Source organism: Gouania willdenowi, chromosome 8 (genome assembly GCF_900634775.1).
Source record: "Gouania willdenowi chromosome 8, fGouWil2.1, whole genome shotgun sequence".
Classification (NCBI taxonomy): domain Eukaryota; kingdom Metazoa; phylum Chordata; class Actinopteri; order Blenniiformes; family Gobiesocidae; genus Gouania; species Gouania willdenowi.
In genome coordinates, this window is record NC_041051.1 from 24454350 (window position 1) to 24478090 (window position 23741).

General features: G+C 39.0%; 1 protein-coding gene across 2 annotated transcripts in view; it reads left to right on the top strand.

Moving 5' to 3' along the window:
• Window positions 1-23741, top strand: part of arhgap23a (Rho GTPase activating protein 23a) — an 86773-nt gene that overhangs the window by 15841 nt on the left and 47191 nt on the right. Inside the window, exon 1 of one of the 2 annotated variants that reach the window (XM_028454235.1) lies at window positions 1109-1294. The exons of the other annotated variant lie outside the window; for it this stretch is intronic. Coding sequence (XP_028310036.1) covers window positions 1241-1294 — 54 coding nt within the window. The 5' untranslated portion in view covers window positions 1109-1240. Of the gene's footprint in view, window positions 1-1108; window positions 1295-23741 lie in introns of those variants that run through there. 2 annotated transcript variants of the gene reach the window in all.

The window sequence follows — 23741 nt, forward strand, 5'->3', positions numbered from 1 at the left end:
AAAATGTTAAGTATAAATGTGGCCTTTTCAAATGTTTCAGTGATAAGTATGTTGCATATAAACGTTTATTTGGTTTATCTGTTAAGAAATGGAGAGTTGGTTTACTCATGATTAGTATGATGTGATCACGTACTATAGAGCAGGACAACTGGTGGCCCAGGAGCCACATGTGGCCCTTAGTGTAATTTTGAGCAGCTTCTAAAGTAAAGGTTGATAATGTGACCCTCAGATTAGACAAACACATTTTTGTGACCTCTGCTGTGTTTAGTCTGATTTTATTTTGTTTTTTTTTTCATTTAGTATTTTTTGTTGTGTATATTATTTCTCAATTTGTGTGTTTGTTGAGTCATTTTGTGTTTGTTTGTTGTGGTTTTGTGTATTTTTCTGTCATTTTGTATATTTTAGTTGTTTTTGGAGGCATTTTATGTAGTTGTGATTTTTGCTCTTGTTTTCTGCAGTTTTGTTGTTATTTTGTATATTTTTCTGGTGTTTTTGGAGTCATTTAAAATATATATATATATTTTAGTTAGTCTTTTGTGTATTTTTGCTGTCATTTTGTATATTTTAGTTGTTTTTGGAGGCATTTTGAGTAATTGTCATTTTTGCTCTTGTTTTGTGCAGTTTTGTCATTGTTTTGTGCATTATCTTCGGGAAGGCCAAACAAATTTATTCTGAGGGCCGGCAGTTACCCTTTGGATATTTAAATAATCTCTGAAAACATTATATGTAGTTCAATCATTACTTTTACCAGAGTTATGTTTTATTCAAGTATCTATACTTTTACTTAAGTGCTGAAGACAAGTACTCTTGCCACCTCTGGTAGAAGTAAAAAAAATAAAAATAAAAAAAGTGGCTGTCTACCTTGCAGAGCCTTTATTGTGAAAGCTCGACCTTTAGTTTCCGGTGTTGGTGACGTCGCTGGTGGGCACTTTACGGTGCTTCAGGACGCTGTGTCCCGCTAATGGTTCTGACGGAGGAGGGGCCGCTATTTCGGAAACAACGGGAGAGGAGTGCGTGAGAGTGCGTGGGACTTCGTGTGCTTGTGTGTGTGGGAGTGTGTGTGTGTGTGTTTTTTTTTTTTTTTTTATGAGGGAGGAAGCGGAGGAAACGTTGTGCTCATAAAGTTTGCGTCCCTCGCGGAGCGTCGGGACTCCCACGCGCCTCCTCTTTGCCGCCGCTGCTGTTTGTGCAACAAGAAGAAATCCACGGAGCAGCCAAACTACTACCCGCTGTTTGTCCAATGAATGGAGTTGCTTTCTGCCTTGTTGGAATACCTCCCTACTGTGAGAACCAGGTGAGTCCCCGGGGCGCCTCGGACTTATTTACCGTGTTCAGACGCAGCGGCGGCCGGTCAGAGAGCGTGATTTCCTAAGAGGATTAGCTCCAGTTTACACAGCGGCTCACTAGCTGCTACACACTAACACACCCCGACCCCAGTGGAAGCTGATGCTTTCCTCATCTAAAACACGCTGCAGCTTCTCTCCTCTTTTGTCCACCCGTCATCATCATCATTACCCAGTAGCAGAATGGGACACAGTCCAACACGGGACGTCCCAAACCGGGCCGCTACTCCTCACTTCAACCGTTACTACTTCATTTTTCACACATTCCGCAAATGATCTGGAAACTCACTCTGTGATCATCAATAATAAACACACATGGATGCAGTATTTTATTTAAGTTACAACAAGCTCTAGTGAATGCACTTATAGTTTATTTTAATGCACACAAACAAACAGATGCACAATGTTGTGTTTTTAAACGAATTTTCCTTTAACATCTTAATGGAATTATTGGTAAAACTTTACTTGAAGTTGTATACATAGGGCTGACTTTATGCATTATTAGATGTCAATAAGGCTTTCATTAAGTGTAATTTGCTAAATTATGACACATTTGGAGCTATGTTGGCAGTTTTGGGTTGGGTGGGGGGATCTAGTGGGGTTAGGGTAACGAAAGGTTAGGGCAGAGGTGCACAGCTTTGATCACAGCAGGGGCCAAAAAATGTAATGTCTGATCCAGGGGCCACATATTCAACATTCATGTTGTTTTGTGCTATTTGGTTTCATTATGTGGTTGTTTTGTATATATTTCATTCATTTGTTGTGTGGTTTTGTTCTTGTCTTGTATATTAAAAGTCACTTTGTGTATTCTCCTATCATTTTGTTTGTTTTTGTTTTGTGTGTGATGAGTCATTTTGTGTTTTTTGGTGTCATTTTTTGGGTATATTTGTAGTCGTTTTATGGGTTTTTGTTGTTGTGCGATAAAATTTCTCTTTCATTTTGTACATTTTGTGTGTTTTCGGAGCCGTTTCATGTGTTTTTGCAGTCTAGTCTATTCTTCTGTAATTTTGTACGTTTTTTGAAGTCATTTTGTTCCTTAACTTTGAGGGCGGCACAAAATTGGACCTTCGGGCCACCAGTTGCCCAGGTCTGGGTTAGGCTAACAAATGCCACTTAATGACAGCCTTCATGACACCTTATTCATGCTAGTGACAGGTGTCATATCATAATAATGACAGTGTAATGTCTCATGTATAAAACTTCAAGTAAAGTGTTACCAAATTATTTTGTACTTGTTGACAACAAGGGCGTTCAAGCCTTGCCATTAGTTACAGATTATGATGATCTGCTTGTTCAGCTAATCATCACCAATATGACAAAAAATTTGTAATATTGATGGAATTGGTTACTGTTTTCATTCAATGAGCAAAGCATCCTCCTTAGGCCCCATGTTTATATACAAAGTGTGTGTTTTCATAGTAAAATTGCAGCTGATTCCGAGTTTTTTTCTCAGCTACACATTAGGTGTGTCATAGGGTGACTGAAGTCATGAGGTATGTCAGCCTGGGTGGAGGTCTGCTTGTTTAAGGAGCGATATCTGATGATTCTGTGTCAGTGTGAGCACATATAGTTCTTTTTAAATATATGAAATGTCACTTTCTGAAGTATTATTAGACGTGAAATGAGTCGGCTGTGATTTCAATTCCTTTTCTACTCAGTTTTTTCTATAAAAAAAAAAACAACACAAATCCATTCATTCAAAATTAGCTGTTTAGGGCTAACTTTGGAACATTTGCAGAAAGCCGTATTTGATATACTGTACATTGTTCCCTATTCCATCTAGTTTGCCAACAATCTGCACCCTGCAGGTGGTTTCACTCTTATAAGCCTCATATTTTCCGTTTCATAATTTCCCAAATTGCGTTTTCAGAGGTAACCAATTTCCGCGTCACATTACACTTTTCAGTTTCATCATCTTTCCCTGTTTAAATGGCTGTATTGGCGATTAAACTTGCTTGGAGGTAAAATAAAGCTTCTGCCTTGATGTGTCACCAGGTAAACTCATCACCAGTTCAGCTAATACACCATCAGCTAAACCTGTCTTTGTACCAGATCCTTCTCACATTTAAATTCAGTCATAATAATCTAAACCAAAACATTAAAATCACACTTCAGATGAAGCTCTGCATTCTTTTTCTTTTTAATTGTCACGCTTTAGTTTGGAGACATTCAAACTGACATTTTTTAGGTAAGAAAATAGCGCATAAATATTGATGTCCCAAAACATTAATGTGAGAGATTTTTGTATCATGTTGTTGCCTAATTTTAAATAAAAATGGGTCGGATAGCTCTCTGCGTTTCAGCTTTTTTTTGTCCGTTTTCCACAATCATAGAAAATCCAAGACCAAAATAATAATGTCATTACTGGATATTAAACTTCTAAAATCATGCCAAACATGCCAAATATGGTTAATTGAGTTAATTGTCATTAATTTAATATTTTTACACAGCTGAAATGCTTCAGCGCAAGCAAGTGCTGAGATCGCGTGAGATTTTGCATGAGATTTGACGTTCAGCTGTTTGGTACACTGGCTAAAGCTAAGGCATTAGACTAACAGTTTTTAGGTGAAAATTATGCAACAATACAACTTGCACTACTTGTATATATCTTCACATTTATATTCATCCTTCATATTTATAATAATTATTATTTTTCTTATTATACTGTTTCTGATTTGTTTTTGTTTTTCTGCACCATCCACCAAGTGAAATTCCTTGTATTGTGTAAAAACTTGGCAATGAAAATGTAAATATATCCTAACCAGCATGTTTTGGGAAAATATGAGAATCAGTGTTACATTGTAATTTCTGCTTAATTTTGATTACAAAAACAACAACAGTATAATAGGTGTGGTGGCCTAGTAGTTGATGAAGTGGGCTTATAATCAGAGGTTCACCAGTTCAAATCTCACCTGGCCCATCACTGTGGGATGTTGAGCAAGTCCCTTAAGCCCAATGCAGCTGCTCCCCGGGCGCCTGCAATTGGCAGCCCACTGCTTCCCCTCGGAGGAAAATGGGTAAAATGCAGAGAAGAATCTCACTACGGTGAAGGTTACATTATTAATGAAGTTAATTTTGTTTTTTTCTTCCGTTTTTGGCGGTAATGGGAAACCTGATCCCTAGTGTGTTGTATACATTCCCACTCCAGGTACTGTTTGATATTGTGGGATGAGTTTTTTAGCTGGCAGTGCAAACCGTGGTTCATTCTGCCTCCCTCTGCCTGACTTGGTTGTTTTTGTCTCGTGACAAAAATATCACTAAACAACAATCTATATGGAAAAAATGATAGAACAATGTTCTAATATTTTGGAGTCCTGAGTTCAAAGAGCATCCTGAGTGTGTTTGAGGTTTTGATGGGAGCAGAATAATGCTGTTACTAATTCAGCAGTGCAGTCGGTGGATCAATAGAGGCAGCAGGGCGGGGCAGCGCTCCATTTCTGATGCTGCATCACGCCGCGTGATGCCACAGTTTATCGATGATAGGAAACATGAGAGCGCTTTTATGACAGTCTTCCACTGCGCAGGTCGATGCTGAAGCAGCATGTGCTCTGGCTCTCTGGTGCACTGCAGACTAACGCAGCATCATCACAGTCTACTGTCTGTTTCCATACACGACCTACATGCTATCAATGCTAGAGTGTTGTTTATATCAGCTTTGTTCTCACACAAGTAGAAAACACTGATGATGCTCATTTAGCTTTGATACAGTTGGCCTTGTGCAGCCACTTCATACTTTGAGAAGCAACTTTGTCAGGTGATTTCTTCAACAGTAAGTAAATACTGTCTCCCTTATTAAAGTAAAGCCAACTCCTTATTGTGTCCTATTGTCAGAAGTGTGATTAAATGGCATCTACAGTATAAATTAATTCTTTTTCAATACATTACAAGAAAAGACTGTATTGTATTGAGCAATAGTAGTGTTAGTTTGTGATAAATATGTCTAAAAATAGCATAAATATGAGCTAGGAACATTTTCATATTATTTTGAAATTTATTGACAAATGTTTCCATGTGCCTCCTGCAATGTGCTCCTGTACCCCTAGGGGTACGCGTACCCCGGGTTGGGAATCACTGATCTACACAATCAAGAACTAATTGGGAGGATACCTTTTGAATGACTCAACAATGTATTTTGCTGTGTAATTCATTCAGAGTTAGGGGATAAGCAACTGGTGGCCCGGGGGCCACATGCTGTCCTCCGAATACATTTGTTCGGCCCTCAAAGTTAACTAGACAACTAAAATAATCCAAAAACACACAATTTGACTACACGAATGCACAAAAATAGCAGAAATATTTACAAAACAACAGAAATACCAAAAATGAAATCAGAAATACACAAAATCGTAATAAATTAGGCAAGATGTCAAAACAATACACACAATGACTCCAAAGACACTCAAAACAACAACACACATACACAGTATGAGAAATAATATAGAAAACAACAACATATACTCAATGATTTCAAATGTGCACAAAATGACACCAAACATACAGGCCCTTTATTGTTTCCTGTGTCAATGCTCAGATTGGTTACTATTCTATCATGTGACCCTTAGAGCAGATAATGCTGCATTTCTGTGCCTCCTGCTGTGATAAAAGTTGCCCACATTTGGTTTAGATTCTTTTGTGATTAATTCTTTGACTTTGGAACTATTTTTTCATTCTTTGAAATTTGAAAATAAATTTGTCAAAATGTCCATGGACATTCACAAATATTTCTTCTTTCAGTCTGTGCTGTGGCTGTTGTTGTTTTTTTTAGCTTTATTCTAAGATCCACTCATGAACATTACTAATAACTAGTGGATTCAACGGTAGCACTGAAATGCCACACAGACTTCAAACCAAGGCTTCCACTGATCCCAGCTGCCTTCCTGCTGATCCAGCTGATCACAGGACCAAAAAAGCCTCTGAAAGACCTCAAACCGCCAAGGCTCGTCCAGTCAGCAGGTCCAGGATGAGTTCCTGGTTGAGGCAACTCTAATTTAAAACAGCTGAAAGATGCTGCAGAGGAAAGGATTTCTGTGATCATTAGCAGATGGTTTCACCACACGGTAGGCACAAAGCGCCACAGGAACACTGACAATGCTGCTGAGAGGTACTCTTACATTAGTTTAAATCCTATCAGCGGAATAAAGTCACAGCCAGTGAGCTCACTGATGATGATTTGTCTAGGGATGCACCCAAATGAAAGTTCTTGGCCAAAAATAGAGACATCAAAAGAAATGATTATGTCAATAATTATTAGTACTATTGCATTTATGGCTCTGACTGTGTACTAACCTTACTAAAATTAAAGCATTATTAATACTTTAAATAATAACTCAATTAAAAATATATCAATATATTTATTTAGCACTGACATTCCAACAATGCACGATACAATATGTAATAAAAAATGAAATGTTTAACTTGACCCCACCCACACATTCAATAATAATGTCCAGACTCATAACTGACAAGGCTGCTGAAAGAAAGTAAAATTAAATGTGTTTTGTCATAAAACACAAAAAGCATTAACGTTGTTGATGAAAAGAAGTGAAATCTGTTCCTGACAGTCTTTCCCTGTCAGCTCTGATCTTTGTCTCCATGCGTGTTCTCCCGATCAATGGCGATGTGCCATTGAAACATTGCTCATTTTTTGGAGCCAGCATCAGGCCGCAGTGTTGGAATCCATGTCGACACAGAAGACGACACGTAGCTACAGCGTGGACACAGAAACATAAATCTCACTTGAGTGAACTTTTCACTCTGTGCTCTGTCTCAACCTCTGCATAGAAGAGGCTTTAGTGCGCAGATAATACGAACACTCCATGGACACGTTGGCCCATTTCCAGACAAGCGTGCACTGACCACGGTGTTCGCACACGTCATATCACGTTGAGTTCCGTTTTTTCTGTCCGTTTTCCGTGATCACGGATCATCCTTTTGTTTTGGGACTCAAGCAAGATGTGTGAGTTATGTTGTGCGTAGTATTTAGGAAATGTGCACAGATAACGTCACAGTGTTGCAGCATGTCCATTAACGCCATTAAAGGTGTCTCACACCTTCACACCTTTGCCCTCTCGCAGTGACACCGTCACCCCTGCTACATTTTTCACTGCATGACAACAGCTGCATCGCCACCAACACTTCACTTCCACAATTAATAACCTGCCCCTTGTCTGTGTGAAGTCAAGCACAGGTGTTCACAAATGTAGGCACTTGAGATTGTTTACCTCGCACTTGAAGGGGTCAGACTGCACGTCAAAGTTGTAAACTAAGTACAGGTGCACACACACGCACGCACGCACGCACGGTACTTGCACAGATGCTTTCTAGCTCTGTGGTTCATTCTAGTTCGGCCTTCTCCTCTCCTGTTTGCATCAGGAAGTCCTTGGTGGTGTCCAAACATGGGGCAGGCGCTGTGTAGGTGGGCGAAGGACATCAGTCATCGTTGACCTTGTTTACTGTGGTGAGAGGAAGGCTGGTGCTTGTGTAGGGCGGTGCTGGAAAGCAGCCGGGATTTTGTTGCTAATGGATCTTTATTGATTCCCTTTTTTTTCAGTCAGTCAGTGTTTCTGTGAGAGACAGGCGTGACTACAGGCAGGTCTAACACATAAATATCCACAGACAACTCCAATTAGCAGCAATGTTGTCAGGGTGTATGATTTTTTATATACAGTATATGTTTGTATGTTTGACCCTATGTAGAACATGCAAAGTCTGCACAGTAAGACCTTTAGCTGTAAGGCAGTGTCACTGTCCATCCATATCTGTTATATACAGTACAGGGTTCTCACCAGGAATTTTTGACAGCATAGGGGGATCGTGTGTAAGCGAGGTCATTGGTGTGGAAAATTTTGAAATTTTGAAGCTAGTTTGTTTTTCTGTTGTTTGTTTTCTTCGTTTCAGCCTTACTTTTAAATCTAAAAGTTATTTGTTGAATTGGTGAAGGTAATGATGAATGTAGTTAGACAGTTACTCATGCTTGGTATATATATATATATGTCCTCCATTGATAAATAATCACACATACACACTGTATAGACAAGAAATAACATATTATTGAAGACTGATTCCAAGATGTGCTTTTCAAATTTAAATGAGGTATTATATGGGACACATACGCGCGCACACACACGTGGAGGATGCACACACACATGCACACAGTAGAGCTTTAATTGCGCCGAAAAAAGAAGACCCGGATGAAGCCGATGTCACTTTAAGCCCAAACACGTTTTAACTCAACATTGTTGTTCACATCCGTGTGCGTGCATGTAGAATGATCTGTTGCGAGCTTTAGAAAAATGATGAGCAGCTTTGTGTGCGCTACGTCTGGTTGAAGCATTGTTTATATTGGACGGTGCAGACGGGCAGCATTGGGGACAGCTAAGTGGCTGCAGGGGTCCTCAGGTAAAGACGGGGGCATCCGAGCAGATCGCCTGTATTAAATAGACGGTGTGGCTGATGAATTTGTTTCTTGGTTATTCAGATTAAAAAGAGTTTAAACAACCCGTGCACCGCTTTTACTGCCTTCACAACAGCTGTGTGATTAAAAATATTACTTACTACAAGGGTGCAAGCCACACATCAGATCTGTTTGTGCTGTAACTGGAAACTAGTTTTACTTAACCTCTAACAGTATTGCATTTAGTTAGGTCTGTTAAATGTACACAAAATGATTAAGCAGCTAATATATATCAATTACATGGCATATAACTATCCCATAAAGGGGTGTAACTGAATTGAGGTAAATCTGCATCTAGATCAGTGAGTTTAAATGCAGTTTAAGGAAGCTAAATTAGTGACTTAGTAGCTGGATTTTTAACTGCATGTAATCAGGTTAGCTCAGATGGAATAGCTCGATTAACACACCCAGATAAAGTGATTGACAGTCGAGCTGATGGCGCAATAAGTCCCGTTAGCTCGATCTGACACAACGTTCTGCACATGCATCACTTTCTCTTCCGCCACCATTCTCCGTAAAAATATAGGAGCTTGATGGAGGGATGAGGAAATTAATTTCATGCCTTCAATGGTGCTACAACTAAAGGAGCTGAACATCCTAAAGTACATGAATGGCAGAGAAATGTAGAAAAACAGATTTTTGTCCGATTCTATCTTCCTCTTTGGGTTAACATGGAACTACGTTAATACCCCAATAGAGGCATAGAGGCAGAGTCAGACAGAGTTTGTCATGACTTGGGTTTTCTCTCCTGCATGTACACTCAGACAAGGCGAGAGGTCCATAATCAGTTTGTTTGCGTAGCCTGATAGCTGTGTGTACGTCCTCTTGCTATCTTTAAGGGGGCTTGTGGGAGGTTAGGTGTGGAACAAAGGCCCCTCGCAGAAGCAAATGAGAGCTAATTACATTCAGCTGATGATCTGGCATATGTCAGAGTGGATGGCTCCGTGTCTGTGTTGTTTCTAAGGAGGTAAAACATGTGCAGTAGCAAGTGTGAGGGTCTTAGTGCTGTCAACGGCAGGAATGGTGAGCGAGTTGCATCTTGTTTAGAAATGCAGACATGATTCCTGGTGTATCGTATTATGGGATCAGCCCTCTAGCAGCTGGGTGGTGCTTTGGATCAGGGTCAAGGTTCAGAGGTCAGGGGCCCCTCTTGTCTCACACTTGGCCCTCAGTGAAGAGACTAAAGAGGCAGGAGGTCCCCTGTCACTGCGTGTTGCAGGGGCCACAAGGGTTAAACAGGGGCCACTGTTGGAATGATTTCCTTTTAGAGTCTTGCATTTTGTATTGTTGCTGTCACGTATTTAATTTTTACCATTTCATTGTCATTAATGTTTAGCAAAGTGCTAAATTGTGTGTTTTTTGAAAGTTGAATAGGTCTCTGTGTCTCACTCTGATCAGCTGCGTCGAGATGTTTTTGTTTTGTTTCTCACAAACAAGCTCTGGAATGTGGAAAATGGCAACAGAGGGTGATTTAGGAAAAGAGATAGAGAGAATCTCAATGAGTCACGGGTATAGTAATGCTCATAGAAGAGTATGACATACGTCATGTATTACATCACAAATGGTAATGTGAATCTGTTTAAAAAACAACAACATTCTTCTTACAGTTCAATAAAACCTCATTTGTTTAAGCTACTTTGAAGTCGAGACTTTAAGACCTCAAAGTGTCTCCAACACCAGGCGAGTGTTCCCAGATTACATAAACAATTTAGTAGAACTCATCTGTCTATCTATCGTTCTTATCTTGTTCATTTGCTAGTTCATGTATTTTGCTCTACAATGATAGGAAGGGCAAATACTGAAGGATCAAAAGGAGACAGCATTAGGAAACTAAGGATATATGTTAGTTGTGCCCGTACCCATGTGTGTAGACAAGTGTCATTGTCCATGAAGTTCACATGATGCTTGGTCTACTTGCTTGTGGCAGTCTTTTTGTAGCCAGGGCTTCCACTTGAGAACATGTTTTCAAACATGTTTTGATGGATTAATCAAGGAGTGGCTAAGGTAATAGACTTGTGGTCTTACCACGTGCATTAAATTGGCTACTACTCCACACTTGAATATTTAAATATTTTTAATAAAATATTTGTGTCTATATACAACATGTAGGACATTTGTGCTTGTTGCATTTTTTAGTACCTTCCTTTCCAAAATCATACCTACCTTGCTAAATGGGGTTAATTGAGTCACCTACTGTCAATATTTTTGTATTTATATTCTTCAGATGACTTATGTAAGCCAGGAAGGTTACATTGAAATCACTTTCCAAGATTATGTTGCAAAAAATTGATACGACTGTTTGCTACACTCATTGGCTATTTCAATTTCATTTTGCGTAAATTCTCGCAAAGCCGCATAATTGCGTAGTGCAAGATTTTGACTGAGATTATGAGTGAAATTTAACATATTCATCTGTTTGCTACGCTTGCTAGACATTCAGTCGCCAGTTTTCTGAGGGAAATAGTGTGTAAATGTGTGATATTGCCCCAAAACATGCATGTGAGCCATTACTGTCATATTGGAGCCTGATTTTAATTAAAGAGAAAAAAGTTCAGATTGCTTTTTTTGTTTCAGAACTTGATTTTTCTTTGTTTTCCGTGAACATGGAAAATCTGAATCTCCACTATTGCCTCACAAGGGCTTCCTACAATAGGGTATATCAGGTTTATTAGGAACATTTATTTAAAAAAATACGAGCTCTCTTTAAAGATTGGCACCAAGTGGACCCCATCGCAGAACAGAAACAAGTGGCTCAGAAGATTAATTAATTTTGGATTACATCACACGCATAATCCTTTTCTTGGCTGAAATGGTCTGGTCCTCACTTCCGGCAGGAATGCAACCCTTGGCAAATGTAGTTGCAGACCTGCTGTACTGTTCCATTGCTAACGATCACTGTGCTGTTCACACTTAGCAGAGCTGTGACCGCTCTATAGGCTTTTACGTGTCACACGTGTCACACACCAGCTCTGTATATTTCTATGAAATAAAGCCTTAAACTGTGACTTAAGACTCTAAAAACTCAGACTGTATGTTTATATTCTCTACCACCTGAGGCTAAAGTAAATCAGGCTCCACATGACCATGTAGAATGTTTTAGAGGACTGTTGGAAAGTGTCTCTTGAAGATTGTTAATACTGATCACATAACATGATGTAGATTTTGTGTCAATGTTGGTCTTTTATTCCAGTTGAGTAGCAGCTCTTATTAAACTCCTGCTGAGAGTCGCTGACTTGTGGATTGCAGGGAGTCACACGCAGTGAATAGCTCTTGTTTTATAGACATTCTGAGTCACAGACCTTTATCTGCATTTCCTTAACAAGCCTGGCTTAATGCCCTGCAACACATGGGCAGCAGTTCGTCTGTGTTCGAGGGAGGAGACGAGGTTGTTTTGACGGACTGACGCATCATGAGATACAGATTACCAAGAAACTAATGAGAGGCTGTGGTTTTCCTCATGACAGCACAACTTCAACATTGTTTACAAATTCACTTTGATTTGCTGTGATTAATGATAGCGATGAAAAACTTTTATATTAGTACCATTTATAATTATGTCTTTTATATTAAAAGAGAAGAAATAAGTAATTCAACAGTTACCTACGAATGAATATATAGGAAATGTTTGAAGGCTTTTATTTTATTTTAATAATTTTTGTCTTTGTTTTTATCATTACAGATGGAAAGTAATTAAAGCAGATATTCACGTTAAATTTTTCCTGAATTGCATTTCCGCATCACATCAGAGCTATTTCACTTGTTTCCATTTTGTTTCCGTTACATCATCCCTAGTTATATAACTCTACATGCTATAAAACCTCCCAAAAACACAAATAGAATAGGATTAATAGTCAACTACTGTTATTAATGTTACATTCAAATGCTTCAGAAAGGCTTTTGGAATCTTGGAGCTGTTACACTGAAATCATGCGAGATTACGTCACAGCTTTACAATATTCGTTCATGACACTTTTGACCCTCAGCCACTCATTTTACGGTAAAAACACCATGGAAATGTGATATCTATAACCTTTAATTACCGCCTGCCCCTGAATCACCTTCAAATTTTGCACAAAATCCAGCAGAGCGTGTGATTGGAGATGCTTCTGCTGTGACGTGTCACCAGGTAAAATGATCACTAGCTAAGCTAATACACCATCAGCTAAACCTGTTTTTGTACCAGAGCATAATCAGTCATAATAATCTGAACTAGTTGTTCATCATAACACATTAGAAACACTTCAGATTAAGCTCTGCATTCATTTTCAGTCACAGGATAACATGATCACTACCCAAACCACAACACAAAGCACAAGTTTTTGAATGGGATTATGGGAGGAATTGGACACATTTGTCTGTCAAACTTTCTAGACATTCAGTCACCCACTTTCAGGTAATAATCTCATGTAAATGTGTGATATTGTCCCAGAACATACATGTGAGGGATTTCTGTGTCATGTTGGGGAAAAGAAAAGTTTTTTGCAGTTACAGAAAATCAAAGTTTGTATCGAGGGATGACTTTCAATAGATCGCAGCGTGGAGCTGCTCTGCTACGTACGAAACCCTCATCGGTCAAGGCAGGCTATCCAAGACCAACCGAAGGTCCGCGGCGCTCCGGTATCATCACGTCTAGGCGGGATTCTGACTTACAGGCATTGAGTCACAATCCCACAGATGGTAGCCTCGCACCATTGGCTCCTCAGCCAAGCACACACACCAAATGTCTGAACCTGCGGTTCTTCTCGTACTGAGCAGAATTACTATTGCAACAACACATTATCAGTAGGGTAAAAATAACCTGTCTAATCCCAGCTCACATTCCCTATTAGTGGGTGAAAAATCCAACTCTTGGTGAATTCTGCTTGACAATGATAGGAAGAGCCGAAATCGAAGGATCAAAAAGCGACGTCGCTATGAACGCTTGGTCGCCACAAGCCAGTCAAAGTTCCTACTTTGTCATTCATCTTGTCTAAAAGGTTCAGCTCGGGTTTATTTACATTGCATAGCGTTGTCTTTTTTTGCTTTAAAGTAATACGTAAAGTTTCATCCAGGTTGCTTCTAAAAGTTGCATTCTTTTATTTTCTAATTGTTTCTTGTGTATCTATGTCTTTAAAGCAAATTACTAATCACATGCAAATGCAGCAGGTCTGCACTGCACGCATGGAGCTCTGTTATGTCTACTAACTCTGTAAGCTTTGTTTGTTTGCTGGCTTTCTCTACATTTTCCAGATTTCTCATCTCTCAGTTGACTGTGAATGATTTGTTTCCTGCTTTGATCTCCTCTCTGCTTCCTTTTTTGGTCATCTTTTTTTGCAATGCTCGGCTCTTGTTGCTTTCACTTTGTGTTTGAGCCGATGGCCTGATCTCAGTAAAATGTCCTTCTTAAAGCGGTATAATTGAATTGGTATCTTAAAAATGTAAAAGGGTGCAGGCTCGTGTTTTACCTAGTTTCTTTCTGTTCCTAGTAAAACTTCAGTTCCTGCCAACGCGCGTTTTATCCAAAATAAAGTGAAACCACGTGGCGTTAGGACTGTTTCATTAGTTTGTCTTTTTGCATTGAGTTTGGATATAACCAGTGATTGGATCTTTCTAAAGCTTTATGACTTGTTTTCCATATCAAACCAGTTCAAAAGGACAGTGTATTCTTCTCACAATAAAAGACTGACTGCAGAGTGAGGCTGAACATCATCATCATTATTCTGGCATATGGCATTCATCATTTTATCAAACATACAATGGTTGGTGCCTGTGGAATTTTGGAAGCAACTAGCATCCAATCGGAGTCCTCGACCAATGTCTCTCTTTGCGGAGTTTTAATGTGTCAACAGGAAGGTAGGAGATGAAAAGATAGCGTGGCTCGTTCCTGCTGTGTTCAAAACATACCAGCCAGTATCTGTGGGTCATCATCGTAGCGCTGGAGAAAAGAGAGCCAGGAGGAGGAGGTCGGAGTGTGTTTTTGTATTTTCTCTCCACATAGTGTGTGAGACGAAGCTCATGACACTGACGGGAATAACAGAAGGTTTGCTTGGCTTTTACATCACATGAATGTGGATGAGGGTTCCCACTTGACTTGGTTTAAGAAAACTGATGAGGGACAAAAGTGCTGAATGATGAATTGTTTAAATTGACTAAGCGACAGAAATGTTTTGGTCATGACCTTTATCCATCCATCCATTCATTAATCCATTAATGCAACAATTAAGAATATAGATAAGTTTAAAAAAAAGTTATATAAATAATGCCAAACAGAAAATATTAGGGTTTTAAATCAACAGTTTTGTGGTGATACAATATAAATAACATTAATATATCTGCTATCACAAAGTCTGCCATGATTCAATTTAGGGGTCTTCAATCAATTTAAGATAATATTACATACCATTTAACACAATCAGTTACATTTCCCCTAAAGTTAGAAAAAAAATGAAAATGTATAGTGTTTTGAGAATTTTATTGCTGAAACGTTTCAGACATTAAGACCAAACCATTAATTTTTACAAAAAGAATAAAGACCTGTGCTTTGTTTTACTGACCATGTTGATCAATGGTTTGTTTGGTTTGAGCTTAACCAATCACTATACTGATCCAGATCGATTGGTTGTTAGTTACACCCTTAGAAAACCTAAAGATATGATTAAAGTTGTTTGTTAAAAACTTTTTTCCCCTCAAATTAACAGACTCAAACCTGTAAAGACAACGATCATGACAAAAATGTGTGTAGCCTTTTTAAATTCTAAACAGATATTGTGTTTTTTTATAACACAACCAGACGAGGGATGTGAGAAAATTACTTTTCAAAGCATCTTGATAAATTTACTTATCCAGTATTTTAAACATACCCAGTAATGTGAAATAATCCAATAATTCCCAAGGTGATCATTTATATTTCCAACAAACGAGGCCTAAAACCAAACTTTATTCAAATTAAACAACTGTATTATCAAAGCTTCCAAAGTGTCTCCTCGGTGCCTCAAACTCTTCTTTGAAGGAGTGCTTGGCTGTACAGTTAATGATGAAGAACTTCCTCAGTGTGGTGTGAGCACCAGTGCATGGCAGGAATGTAAAAACCAGATGACCTCAAATAGAAAACTCCAGGGCAGTCTGAGGCAGGCGAGCAGCCCCTTCTTCTTTGCTCCAATAAGCACTCAGGCTCCCTTCTGCCATCCCCGGCTTCCTCTTTCATTCTTTTTTCCATCTCCCTGGATGGCTTCGCATCATCTTTGCCACGCCCTACATTCTGGATTACTACCAGAGAAACAATGTTTCCAGCTTCAGCCAAGGAGAACTAGAAAGTCGTCTCTGTGCCCTAAAGTTATAATTTTCACTGCTTAATTACACAGAGAAGAAAGAGCTAAATATAAACACATGGGTATGTGGAAGGGGAAGGCAGTAGGCAAGAAAAGGGGCTCAAAGCTTGGCCGTCCTTCTCCCAAATGTGTTCCATGGGTGGAGAGAGACTGAAGCTCTGTGGTTTTTCTCTTTCTGAGGCCTGCTCCTCAAAAGCACCAGGAGTGAGAGAGAAGAAAAGGTGGTGGAGGTGGGGTGTCCTATTGCAGCGTAGCTCACACGTGACACTCTGATTGCTCCCAGAGGTTGTGGTCAGTAGAAAAGAGAGAGCGGAGGAGATGGAGGATGTACAGTGCTTGAAGAGGAGCTTTTTGCCAGATGTCGTCATTCACCCTGATGTTGTGGAGGCCCCCACTGTGTATGCGGCGCACGGATGAATCCATCCAACAGAAAGCACAGCTGGAAACGTGCACGCCAAAGCACATAAAAGGCTGCCTTTTTGTATTCATGGAGAAACGCTGTAGGATCAGACACTCTAGTCTGCCTGAGTAAATGACCTTGAAAGACTTTGCAAGTCTGCCTTCCTCTAAAGAACCTTCAAAACCTTGGGCCGATTTTCTTGCGTTAGCCGTCAACGTTCTTCACACGCGCTGTGAAAACCAATTTCAAACCCTCAATGAGTGTAAATGTCTGTGAATTTCTTTTTTCATAACCGAGAAGAGGCGATTAGATGGTTCTCATGCTCGCCGTCGGCTGTGGAGATGATGGGTAGCTGGTGACTTAATTAAGGTCAAGACAGATTTGGTTACAAGTTACAAGCTGGCTTGGTTTCAAATGGTGTTTTGTCATTTTTCTGAAAGTTCATTTTGAATACATACATAAACCTAGGGTTCAAAACCACCAGGCTGTGTGCCATTAGCTAACCGTAGGTCAATTGGTGCCGGGCCGTGGGAAAGTGGCAGGTTTTGCCTGCATTTTTTCTTCTGCTCACATGTTTGTGGTTGTTCTAGCCAAGAACTGTGAGAACTGGAAGCTGCAGAAATGAATGTGGCCGCAAAGCTTTTTACAGAAGAGGTGAACATCAACACATATTCCCATGACTAATAGAGAGAGCATGGTATCATCTCAGCACATTTGGTCTGACTTTACAACCTACAAAAAAAAGTTTATTTAAGACTAATGTAAAGCATTTACTATTGAGGTCAAAGAGGAGGTCATTATGCTGTCATCCATGATTGCCTGAAACAGGCAAAACAATTTACTTCCTGTATAATGGCAATGTTGTTCAAATGTTTGCATCAAGTGGAAATTGCAACATGACACTAAATATAGCCTCACATGCATGTTTTGGGACAATATCACATATTTCCACCATATTTTTTTTACTTTAAGTCTGTTAGTTTAATGTCTTTCTAGCTTTAGCAAACGTAGCAAACCGCTGGACGTCAAATCTCGAGCAAAATTTCACGTGATCTCAGTTGGTGCTTGCTTCAGTGCATTTCTGCTGTGTATAATATAAATCTGAAACTGATGACAGTCGTTATCTCAATTCATCGTATCAAGCATGTTTGGCATGATTTGGGGATTTTTATCAGCATGTAATGACATCTGATTAGGGAAAGACAAAGAAACAGAAATTTGTAAACTCTAAAATGGAATTTTGGGGAAATTTGGAAAATCTGAGGCTCAGCTAAAGCGATGGAAGTGAGATTCCCCTTCTTTGACTTCCTTTCCTGATCTTCAGTTGCACTACCATAAATAAGTTACTAATGCTGACCTGAGCATCAAATGCTGTTGCACTAATCAGGAATGATCGCTCGTCACCATTCCTCCACTTGCTGTGGGAAAATGTTATGCATGTCTTTTTCAGCTCCTTAAATCCCTCCCACAATTCCTCTGCCCTATATGCTCTGAAGTATACGTTTGATAAAATTTCATGTTTCTCACTATACATAAGCAGAACAAAATTCTATGTTTACATTCATACAAACAATTACATCCTTAAATGGTTGAAATTATAGTTTCAGATGATTTAAATGTTATTTATTCTGGAAATCATTCTTCCATTTCCTAACATCTGCTCCCTGCCTAATATATGATTTGCCTCACAGTTTACTGTCACTTTTAATTTTTTTTTTTTAACAAGATATAGAGGAATACTGGCAGGGAGGGTGACTCATTGATAGCACATTCCCAAGGTGTGGCATGGATGTTGCACAATGGATGCAGCTACACCGTAATCTATGTACAGTAATGGTTCTTTTAAAGCAAAAATGTTAATGTAATGTTCAAAGTTCATACATTTCTCAATAGTTTTTATTCAAATAGTTCCTTTTTTTTTTTTTTTCAATCATTCAAATCTTATTTATAGAGCACTTTTCATATAAAGAATGAGTTTTGGCCGATATGGCCCAGCCCTAGTGAACGAATTGACTGATCTCCACCTTTAAAATCAGGCCCCAACATGACAGGGCAATATTGGGCATATACAGTTAATTTTTCACCGGAAAAAAAAAGATTGATTGAATGTGAAGAAATAAAATGTCCAGTTCCTCCCATAATCCTATTTGGGTAACTTAATATCACACATTTACACTCTGCTTTTCACTGTGAACTGGGTGATTGTTTGTTTGTTGCTTAATCTAGACATTCAAATTCTGCATGTGTAATGTCGCCCCTAATAATATTCTTCCAAACTTCATGCTACAGTATGTAGCTATCTAGCAGTAGCAACATAATCATTATCTCACCTGATTTCAGTGTAATCATCCAGATGTTCTAAATCATCTGAAGCATGTTTGGTTCGATTTCAGAAGGTTTAATATCCAGTAAAGAATCAAAACAGCGAAAGATGATGAAAAACCCTGAAACAGAATTTGAGAAACTTTGAAAATGTGAATTCCTAACTCTAACTATGGGTAGGATGCTGCATATACTATTTAATCACTAAATAATCCACAAATCTTCTATGTACCAATTTATCCTTTTAATTTAATTTATCCTTTACTCAATAAAGTTAGTTGTACTCAATAAAGTACAAGTACCCATAAAAACAACTCAATTATAGTAAGGCAAGCATTTGTCATCCATCCAATACTTTTACCTCTGGATATTTTTTTTTTTTAGAATTAGGAGTCCTTAATTAAGTTTAGATCCTGGGGAAGTCAAACTGAATGTAAACCATGCAGCCTGGAGCGAACGCCTATTACTTACCTTCAACATCATCATGACACTTGAGAAAACCCTATAATAATGCAAATACTGATCTGGAAACAACTTAGATGTTTCCACTTTGAAACATTCTCTCTCTCTCTCTCTCTCTCTCTCTCTCTCTCACACACATACACACGCACACAAATTAGTCGACACATGTAAGGAATGCATGCATAATTCGTCTGGGTCCAGTGGAAAAACACATGTTGCTGTGACGCTCTGAATGTCCGCCCCGCTCTGTTGGACCACCCGACTCGCCCTCAGCTGGAGGATCTGACCCTGGCACACCTCCTAGATTTGGTTTCAGTCTCCACCTGCTCGGCCCAGAGGTGGTTTTCACCTCCAGACCCTCAACAGGTGTGACCTCTGTGACTTCCAGAGACTGATCTTTTTCATTAGTAACTGACTTACAGCGACACACATGTTGACATGTGACCCACTCCTACACACACACACACACACACACACACACACACACACACCCATACACACACACACACACACACACCCTGATGCCAAACAACATCTGTGATGCCTCCTCCCTGTGTCCCAACTCATCCTCGGTGGGACTCTGTGCTGACGCTGCCCTCTAGTGCTTCCCTTGTTAACTACAGCCTGTGTGGCCTTACCCAGGCCTATAGGTTCTGTGTCCGAGGGGGATTTACAGGAGATTAAAGTTAAAATTAACCTGCTTAAAACAGCATGTCCTTTGTCCCTCCAAACGTCTGCTTTTGTGGAATCCACTTTAACAGATTACTCATTATCTGTCTAGACTCCAGACAGAGAAACGGACCCTATCAGAGTACATTAACAAATGATAACTAAAAAATCTAATATTCGGAAGAAGTTTAGAAAATAGATTTGTTCTTTTGTGTTTTTGTGTAAATAAATATCAAATAGGAAGCCCAGCATTTAGATTTTTTTGACTTGAAGAACAAAAAACCTCCTCAAAGAAACATGCAAATTCCTACAAAATACATATATTAATATGGCTTGGAGGCACAATTGCTAACCTCCTCTGATTGGTCCATAACGATCACAGATCGTTTGTAATGTTTTGAATGATTCAGATAAATCTTATTTCATTCATTTCCTTTAATAAATAAAGTATAAAGGACTTGAATCATCAGGTATAATAAACTTATAATCCTATGGATCGTAGCTTTTAACATAATCTATTACATTGTCTGAATAATCAAAGCAAACCAATAGAATTTGTAGTATTTCTTTAATTTTTTATCTGTTGAATCGTGTGTCGTTCTTTAGTTGTAGCTGGTGTGGTTTGATTGAGTGTGTTGTGACTCAGTCACAGTCGGCACAGTGTGGGTAACGTCTCTCTTACACCAGTAGAGGACATGACTCCTAAACTAAAGCTAATGTCAATTTTCTTCACTCAGTACAGAACTTTAAAATCTACATTGTCTACTTTGGGCCGTGATATCACTATACAGATTTATTTTATGTGTTTGATTAAGCAAAATTGTTTCATCCATCACCATTTATATTGACACAATGTTGCACAAAGTGTTTTATAATCTTTATCTCCACTGCTACCCTTCTGCCAATGGAAAAAACCTTTTGGAAAGAAAGAAACATGATTTGAAATCATTAAAATTATGCAGATCTGCTGCAGACGTCAGACCTGATAAAAAAGTTGTGAAATATAACTTCTTTAAATCCATTGTGGAGTCCTGTAGATGGATGCATAGAAGTTTTTTCTGTGACTCCTCCTGGAGAAGAAACACAAGAAATCACAATAACAATGAAGTAAAACACTTCCATACACTACATACACTACTGTATGTCTTTATCTGATAAAAGTGATCATCTCCCACCGCTTTAGATCTCATCAGCTGGAGTGAAACATACATGATAAAGAGCTAAAATCTGTAGTTTGTAGGAGGACAAAGGGTTTCAAAAATTATAGTATTCATTGGTATTAATATTAACATTTAAAATTGTCAGGGTGCCATCTAGAAACTGTTTAAGCATCCTAGATCACTTATAACTTTTCCTTCTGGTGGGTACTTGTCATTCAATTAGCTGTTTAATAAACCATAATATTCATAACAAAGCAAGTATAAATTATGTATTTATTATACAAAAAGGAATATTAATAATCTGCAAGTATGATGATAAAAAAGCAATCCAAACTACGGTTACTCAAAGGTTATTACTGGTTAAACTTGTAGGGCACATTATATACATCTATACATGTTTATGAACGCTAAATTAATGTACAGGTAGGTGACCCTTGTTTTGCCAGGATGCTGCCTTGGATAAAAGTTAAACAGGCCTCTGTGTTACACTCTTGTAATGAGTATCAAAGGGATTAGAACACATCACTATCCTAATCTGTTCATTACACCTGTGAGCTCCAGCCACCCTCCTTCCTGCACGCCTTTCACTTTCCAGTGATCACAGAGCCGGAGGCAGCGAGGCATCACTTCTCTAAGAGCCACAGCACACGCCGCCTTTGATTCCCCCACTTCAAGAGATTTGCATTGACGGCTGTAGATGAAAAGGTGTGGCTGTCTCCAGGCTGCGGGTCATTTCAAAGTCAGATAGGGGTCGGTGTGGTGTTGGTGGTGCAGACGTAGTCCACATGCAGCCGTCTGCCTGCTCGGGCATGTTGCAGTCAGACAGCGTTGCTTTTGTCACGACCCTAATATGCAAGTGTGTGCGTCTGTCACGTACACCGTAACTCAATGTTGGTTTGTGTCTTTCTGCTCTGCCAGCCCTTTTATCTCCTCCATGCTCATCCTCCCCTTTTTGTAAGTACCTTTGCGGTTCATAAAAAGGACAAGAAGACAGAGCGAATGAGGGAGCTGGGCGAACAGAGCATTTTTGTTTCCAAGCTACACACTGCTCACTCTTTGCCAAAACTAACATGAACTCACCTCACCACTGTGATGGCACCACCATCTCGCTGCGTCTTCACGCACCAGAGCCCGTCTGATGGCCTTATGGTTACTCAGGGTGTGGTCTCCTCCAATACATTGGAGAACCAAACCTCCTTCTTCCTGGACCCGGCGCTGATCCAACATGGGCGGCTCTGGCTGGTGAGCCCACTGCTCTTAGTTGGACCGCAGAGAAAAAAAAGCTGTAAGAGGAACCGTAATTACACAGCCTGGTGTATTTATACTGTAGCTGTGACTCAGTGAGACATGTGGCATGTGTTTGTGCGCACATGCACGCAGGGAGGCCGCCTTTGTTTTCACATTTACATTGTGCACGTTGTGTGTATATGGAGTGAAAGCATGAGCTCACAGCAAATTATTGAAGCCAAATTTGTCCCAACCCACCCTGCAATTTTTGCACATAAGGTCCTTAGGCCTACCTTAGTGCAGATTAAAACAACAGTCAGTATTAGGCAATGAAATTCAAACGTAAGTAATCTACCGGTTTAAGGCTACAGCCTGGGCCTTATTTTGAAAAATCCAGTTGGAGAGACATTTTTATTTTCACAAGGGAAATCTAATTTAAAATAAAGAGAATTAGTTACAATGGTAACTCAGTCTGTTACCAAGTCTTTCAACCATTGGATCGAGACCCCATGTGGGGGCGCCTGAAAAGTCTAATTTATAATAAAAATGGACAAAGTAATAATTAAAATCATATTTGATTTAAAAAATAATAATAATATTCTTTTTCAATTTAATACAATACACACCATGTTAAACAACTGTATTATATACTTTAGCTTTCTGAAATATAAATCTAGTTCAAATGAAATGCAGTATAAAAATATCTGAGGTGGTGCACCAATACTGGATGCTCTGTATTTGTAACACTCTATAACAGAACATGATGTAACAATAATCAAAAACTAATTCTAAAGGAAAAATATATCTTGGGTTGCCAGAAATTTGTGATGCAAAAATGGGGTCACGACTGTCGTGCTTGACGTTCATTGAAAACATACACGATTCAGAGATAAACTATCAATAGAAACGTGTCGAGTATTATATACGAAATACAAAGAAACATACAATCTGCAAGGTAGTCTTTAACATGCATTTATTGAAAGGAAGATGTCAAATAATATTAGAAAATAGTGATGAGACCTTAAGTTGTCTACTTTGTGTTTATAGATGCCACTGCCTGAGTGAAAAACAGAATAAGTACATAGAGTACAAATGAAGAAATGCAGAGGTGTTGATAAGTTGAAGACTTTCAAAAACAGTGTCACTCAATTTATTACTGTAAATGTAGAGGCCACTTGAATCCTCATCAGTAGAAGTGTTTTTGTAAGAAATCACAGTAGCATTCGTGTTTTCATATTAATAATAGTTAACATAAAAGCTGCACTGAAAGCTAAGAGTGAAAACGAGTTCAACTTCAACTATTTTGTCATCAAACAAAGGAAAGTACTTTTTAATCTCTCAGGTAGCTGAGAGATGTATAGTTATGTCATTGTAACTGTATGTTTTTTTTTTATTATT